This window comes from Brassica napus, chromosome A7 (assembly GCF_020379485.1).
Source record: "Brassica napus cultivar Da-Ae chromosome A7, Da-Ae, whole genome shotgun sequence".
NCBI classification, from domain to species: Eukaryota; Viridiplantae; Streptophyta; class Magnoliopsida; order Brassicales; family Brassicaceae; genus Brassica; species Brassica napus.
The window spans coordinates 7,258,653-7,266,427 of record NC_063440.1 but is presented as its reverse complement, the minus strand read 5'-3'; the positions used below and the strand labels follow the sequence as shown (position 1 = coordinate 7,266,427).

General features: G+C 29.0%; 1 protein-coding gene across 1 annotated transcript; it reads right to left on the bottom strand.

Annotated features, from left to right (window-relative positions):
- Positions 1–739: 739 nt before the first annotated feature.
- LOC111199430 lies at positions 740–5,208 on the bottom strand. Its single transcript, XM_022689503.2, has 7 exons — positions 4,519–5,208; positions 2,867–2,943; positions 2,737–2,791; positions 2,120–2,189; positions 1,925–2,000; positions 1,288–1,845; positions 740–1,197 (listed from the first exon to the last, which is right to left on the bottom strand). The coding sequence occupies exons 1-7, from the start codon at positions 4,811–4,813 to the stop codon at positions 877–879; spliced, it is 1,452 nt and encodes a 483-aa protein (XP_022545224.1). The 5' UTR covers positions 4,814–5,208; the 3' UTR covers positions 740–876.
- Between the last annotated feature and the right edge of the window lie 2,567 nt (positions 5,209–7,775).

Sequence of the window (7,775 nt, the reverse complement as noted above, 5' to 3'; positions counted from 1 at the left end):
CAAATTTTTACTAGGATTTTTGTATAATATCTTAGATAATTCTAAGAGATTGTGTCTAAGATATTATAAAATTGTAAGCGTTTTAGACTGTTTCAAGATAATTTTGGAATACTTCCAGATAATTATCAGTATATTTTCGTTGCCGTCAACTCGCACAAAAATAAAGATTATTTTTCGAATATTCTGTTTTCTTTGTAATTTAAATTTATCTTGTTGATAAATTTTTTAGATATATGCCTAACCTATTCATTATATCATATGCCTTAACGCAAATAGAAACTTCTAGAAAAAGTCTTAGTCTTCATCTTAGCGTAAGTGTCGAGAGTATATCCTAGATTAGAGTTCGTAGATTCTGTTTCAAATGTTGCAAAACAGTCTCATATAAGTATATTTTGGAATTCAAAAATCGCATAACTGTTATACATTACACATTACGAGAGTTTTTATTAGTTAAGAAAAGAAATCAAATCTCAATTGTGTGAATTCATCTATTTCCTTGACAATTTTCTAAAAATGTTTTTTACATTGTCGTTTATACGCTTTTTTTTTGTGATTTTTAATAAGTACTTTCGCGGTCCGACAAGAGATACGCCACTTAATATTATGAGATACATGAAAATTTTCCAAGGGAAGACAGAGAAAAACATTTGGTTGATGACGGTAGTGTTGATGAAGGCAGACACATAATACGTGTTACAGTTCAAGCTTAGATTTGTATTTACTATGAACACTAAACCGATAAAGGTAAATCAAGTTCTCTGACTCTATAATACAGGCTTATTATGATCAACGTATAAATTACAACAGTACTGAGAGTTTTATTTTTTGTTTTTAACGTTTTGGGGAGAAACGTACTGAGAGTTTTAAATATTAAGGTTAAGGACTTACTGAAAAACCTAAAGCCAAGAGTGCTTCAACTGGATCAAGTTCATCAATATCCACTTCTTCATATTTACCCCAGTCAATATACATATCTACTGGATCTTCCTCATCATCCCTTGTGACAGAAGACGATAAGTTGGTTTCACAAAAAGGCGTTGCTTGAATGCGGCTTGTGCTTGAGTATTGTAATGCACTGAGCTGGGCTTTAACCCTTTCAAGAGTATTGTATTCAGGATAATTATAAGTATGGTTTGGAGCATATGTTTGTATTGGTTGTGGTGCCGTCGATAATGGAGATGTGATGTTGGATATAACCTAAAGAAGTAAAACAATCATCACTAAAATAATTTATAACCGTGTGATTTCCTATATATGAAATATCAGTTTTCGAAAGATTGTGATTACCTGATGAAGAGAATCAACTGTTTGTGGTACTGAGGTTGGTAGGAAACTTGGATTGCGATATAAGTCGTGAATGAGACAATCATCGTTGAGCTGAAGTTCTGGCTGAGTGGTGACAGTGGATGAGCCAGGCATGGATTGGGGCTCAGTAGTCACATACGGATTGATGAAACCTTGAGTCATGTTGTAGTTGAGACTGTTGTTAAATTGTCGCTTTTCTTGAGTTGAGGTATTCACATGTTGTGGATCGTACTTTGAAAATGTAGTCTTTGTCTCCAGAGGGAACATGGGCAGACAAGTGGTAGTTTGTGGAATCATAGTAGTTGGTTGTTGTGAATCACTGGTCTGTCTTCCGGAGTAGTGGTCTGCTAACCACTGATCTAATACTTGTGATGATGGCCGTTGAGTTGTTGTCGAAATATAGTTTCTGTGTTGACTGGTTATTGATGGAGCCTTGCCTGCTTGTAAATATTGCGCCTCCAACATTTTACGGTTATGTTCTATTTCAAAAGCCATTTGCATTCTTTCTGCTTCGCGACATCTTTGTAAATTTAGATCGTGCTACAAAATATTTTCGAAATTAGTGGAAAACAATTCGATATATTTTTTTAATTAATGAAAAAAATAAAACTAAGGTTACCTCTATACGCATGTAAAGTGATCCATGGTCTTCTTTTGCCTTCTTTGGCTTCACATCTCCCATAACTTTAGGTCTTCTACTCAATTTTGTATCATTATGTTCAGAGATCTCATATCATATGTCATGAGAATGGCCAGTTTTGTTATAAAAACTTGTACTAAATTATGATATATATGTGGTATTTATTTATCTTACATGTTTACTTGTGGGCGAGGTGAATTTGATGCAGCATGTGCTTTAAAAAAGCGTCGACCAGTTCTGTAACCTTAAAAAACAAGATAGAATACAAACCATTTGATTTGTTTGTGTAATTTTGTGTATATATATACAATGTATATATATGTATCAAGATTTGAGTTTTTAAACAAATATTATAGAAGAAGCAATAAGTAAAGGATATTAAGACCAAGAGAAAATGCCCAATATTTATCTATATTTTTCATATAATTTTTTTCTTTTATAAAATAATATTTCTAATACATTTTTTTACTTAAAACATATTTTTATATATCTTAACAAAATACCATAAAGTAGAAACATCTGTAAAAAATAAACTTAGTTTATAAATTACGAATATATATTATATATGGTTTCTAAACTGACCAGGAATAATTTTATATGATCATATCTATATTATAATTTTCAGAAAGAAGAATTGTACAGAAACAGATGTTTGGTATATTTTATATTATAGTTACTACTCATCTTTTATCTTTTTTTTTGAAACAATAGTTAAAATGAATTTTCGACAAGAATGGTACCAAAGAAGAAAATATAGAAGCGAAAACTTAAGGCAATGGAGCTGAACATACGTTTATGATATTGATCTGTTTCATCCCGTATGTTACATCTTCCAAGTCTAAACTTCTGGAAAGATACCAAGATTCGAGTGTTAAATAGATTACAAAAATGATTCATATGAAGAAGATAGGATAATATGACCTGAAGATGACTCTTAACATGGTGAAGTGCAATTCCTTCAACTTCCATTGTATCTTTGACAGCTTTTGGTGTTGCCTCTGTAGAAACAGCAATATATGTGATATAAGTTCTGTGTTCTTTTATATGTACCAACACATATTTGTATATGAACTTTAGTCGTCTCACCAACCATGCTACAATCTTTTTAAATTTTTTATCCCTTCAGGTTAACAATTCATGGACTCGTAAGTAAATGAACGATGATGGTAAAAATACAATGATGGTAAAAGAATTTTATCCCTTCAGCTTAATTAGTCATCTCGGGTGCTAAAATGCTAAAAGTAAGTATTCGTCAATTTTATATCAGTTAAAACCATAAAAAATCAAAGAAATACATTGGAAACTTTTTTTTGTTAGCAACACTATTTGAAAAGTTATTTGCCGCAAATAAAACTTGAGAGAAATCATAAACATTCCCTATTTATTGCTACACCAAATTAGGTAAGATAAAATATTAACAATTAAAATTCCTACAATACTACCAACAAAACACAGATTAAAAGCTTTATTTGAACAAAACTTATACCTCAACAAGTTCAAGTTTCAAAATAAATAAAATAAAAATAAGACGGTAGGTATTTTTTTTTTTGTAACACCAAAGAAGGTAGACATATTTAAAATATTTTAAACAACTAATATGTGTGATCATGTCTTAAGAACGAATCATTCTAGTAATAACCAGATTTGGAAAAAAAAAATGAAAGTATTCTAAGAAGCAGAATGTTTGTACAAATGGTTTTTCGTTTTTGAAATATTAACTTAATTATTAGTATATACCCTTTTAAATCACATATCTACTTATATAAAAAACATATATTACTTTCTTCCTTACTCGTTAAGAATGATTTAAGGTTAATCAATCTAAACTAAAGAAGGAATAAGTGTCATCTATTTACAATTGTTTTATTTTTGAACTGAATAATCTATTTAAAATTGTCTTTTTTAATTGCATTAAAATAAATTTTATGGGTGTGTTTATGATTCGGTTAAAGTGACTTTACCAAAAGTTCCAGAATTGAACTTGGTTAAAGATCTTAAACCAAATAGTACATGAAAACTAAAATGGAGTCTACAGAAATCGTAGAACCAGAAAAAATTCGTCGGTGAGTTTGGCCTAATAAACCGAACAGCACAGGACCATCAATGAAATGAAGCCGGGGTATATCTTGCAAAATTATACTCTAGAAAAGGAAAAAAAGAATTGTAGCCAATATTTTTCTAGTATCTAGAAAAAAATCATACGTATCTTGAACTCTTGGAAATTTATAATCTTGAAAACACAGCATTTTTTTTCTCATTTTTTCTCCTATAAAAATATATATCTTACACAGGGAAGAATCCTAGTAATTGAAATATTTGTAAAATAGAATAAACTCACATAGAGATGCCGATCACAAATATAGAGACGACAGTTTCATCCTAGATTATATCCATGCATGAACTCACGAAAATCTTAAAACTCAAAGAAAACATAGAAACCATGAAAAGGTAGAAATTAAAGATGGCTATAACATGCAAAATTAAATTAGATCAATAAAATGAATATGCAGGTGAAGGAACGAAGAACTCAAGCAGTAATGTAAGTTTTATAGAGAAGAATTTTTGTTACTAACTATCCGGTCCACCAAGTTTCTCAACAGCTTTGACAAAGCAAGCATGAAGGTCGCTTGACCACCGCAGTCTCGCCTTTTCATCTGAAGTATAGAAAATGCAAGGCTTGATTTTTGAAGATGAACTCTTCTTTTGTTGTGTACCAACTTTCTCAGCATTATCTTTCTTATTAGCTTCTAGGAGAGCTGCTATTCCCTGCTCACTGAAATACATGGAGACTTCGGAAGTGGTAGGGTTTTCTTCGGAAGTGACAATTTCCTTTCCTTTTTCTTTCTTCTTCTGCTCTTGGGAACTCATCTCAAAAACTTTTAATTAACGAGCTATTATAAATCTCTATCAACTTCTCTGTTTTTTCTCCTTTGGTTTTGATTTGTTTTCAAGTCAGAGTGAATAAAAAATCAAGCTATACCATGCATTGAAGAAGAAAACAAAAAATTAAAGCAACTTTTATAAATCCCAAAAAGACAAGGTTCAATGAACTGTAACTCAGGGTTATGGTACAAAATTAAGTGACCATTAAGAAATGATTGGCTTGTCATCTTTGACATCGCAGATGAGTTATCTAATTGTACCCTTCAAGAAGATCAAAAAAGTCGAGACCATAATTTTAATGGGGAGGGGTGGGGGGTTACGGACTCGTTTCAGAGAATGACAAAACTGTTATAAATTAAAGTTAGAAGAAGCCAAGAAATATTCGCAGTGGTTGTTTAGAACTTACTTTCTTGCGAAAATATTAGAGTTAACAATTTGTGAAGATCTTTGAACATTTTCTAAATACGATTATGAGTAAACACTGAGGTACGTACTATCTAAATTATATGTATATAATATGTGGATCCATGTATACACAATAATTCTATAAATTCAGTATAATTTTGTTTTTTTTTTAAGTATTCAGTGTAATTATATTATACATCTTCTAGAACAATGAATAACGCTTTACAGTATGTTCGGTGATAATTAAAATTTTATATTTTTATAATTTAACTTTTTGAGAACAAAACGTTGGCAAGAATATACAAAAACAACAAGCGAAAAACATAACCAATATATAAACAAACATAAGAAAAAGGGTTTGTTTATAGAATATAACAGAATTAATAGTAATATTCTACAAAAATAAATACAAAGTATATAGTTAAAATTTATATACTTAAAATAATTTTTTTACTAAAAATATAAATTAAACATATTAATAATCAATATCATTATATTTTGATTAAACTGAAGTAAAAATTTAAAATAATAAATTAATAAGTTATACTTAGCATAATCACTGAATCAATTTAATAAGAGACTTTGAAAAATTAAATACATCGTCAATAAGAATTAAAATATATATATATATATATATATATTAATACATATAACTAATAGGTTTAATTTTATTAAAAGTAAAAGTTCAAAATTTATAATCAACAAGGATATGCCAATTCATTACAAAATATACTTTCAAAAGGAAATGTTGGTTAAAAGATAGTCTTTAGTTTATGCAGGAATAAATAACTAAAGAAGAAAAACTACTTTAAGTAGGGATTATAAATTTCATTGGCCTAATGACCAAGTTTAAAGACTTCTATACTAGGTTTGAGGTTCGAATCCAGTCAAAGAAAAAATTCCAGGGTTTTCATTCAGATCAATCAGAGATGTATTTGTTGAGGGTTTATTTTTCGGATGAGATGATAAATAATATGTGTTTATAAATAATAACATTTTTTTTGCAGAATTACATATTTAAAACTTATAAAAGGTTCCATATATAGTACCGCAAGTAAAACCATTTGTCGTGGTCCTTAGTGTTCCGGAGAGTCTTTCCGTCATAAATGTGTGTGTATGAACTTATTGTCGTTGATCCGTATGTTGCGGAGAGAGATTTGTCCTGGAGTTGTCGCTCGAAGATTTTTTACCATAATTGGAGGTAGTTAAATTTAATCGATTACCATATGATTAGATTATAATGTAATAAACAACAAAAAATATAGAGTAGTTAAAAATTTTAATATTTTAAAATATGTGCTAAATTTTAATTATTAAAATTTTAATAGAGAAGAATTATTTATCATCCATTTTTATTGATAGATGGTTTTTTGGTGATCTTTCCAACAAAAATGTAAAACACCTCCGCTTTCATAATCTAATTTTATGTTAATTAGGTTTAAAATTCTATTTCTTTTTCTTTAATTTTTACCATTTTAAAACATTAATTTTTTAACTTTGCATATACATAGCTCTAATCTATTATCGTTCATGAGCAATATAAAAATACATATGTGAAATGCGATCTTACGCTTAGTGATCCCAAAGATCTAGTTCAAACACTGGAAGAGAATTTAAAGGTGATAGGATCTGAAACAAATGAACACAAGAATTAGGATAACGGGAAAGGAGGTAATTATCCGTTTGATCTTCATTGCTCAGTTTAGTATCGACATTTGAATAGACTGAGAGAGAAGATACACAAGGCTTTAATAGTGAATGAGTTTTTTTCTCAACCCAAAAAGATATTAAAAGTTCTTTTAAAATCTTTATGTTATAATGTAAAACTAGACTTTGACCCGCGCGTCCGCGCGGGTATATTTTTCAAAATTATGTTTCTATTTGTTTTTCATGTCAATAATATAAGGGCTATGCAAAATATCCGAATCTGAAGAACCGAACCGATCTCGATCCGAAAAAGTAGTACCAAACCCAAACCGAAATTGAGTAAATATCTGACTTATTCAAAATTTTGGTTTTTAGAGAACCAAAACCGAATCCGATCCGAACCGAAGTATTTCGGGTATCCGAATGTATACGAAATAGATTTATATACTTATATATATATTAATTATTTTTAGATTTTATATATATATAAAACATCTAGAATATATATGATACTTTTAAGTTTGTTTAAATACTTGAAAACATATACAAATAATCAATAGTAAATATATAAAATAGTAAAAGTATACTTAAAACACCAAAAAATACTTAAAATAATTATTGATTCTCTATCCAAATATTTGAACTAAAGTAATTTATATGTTACCTTTAGGTATTCTGACATATGTTATTCAAATTTATATTTAATATATTATTTTGTTTATACTTTTTGATAAATTTAAAGTATATAAATATATAATGAGTTTTAAAATTTTAAAAGTAATTTAAAATTATATCTGAAGTCGAACCGAACCCGCAAAAATCCTAAATGAACCCAAACAGAAATTTAGAAATATTAGAATGAGGCTGAAATCTTTGACCCCGGAAACCCGAAACT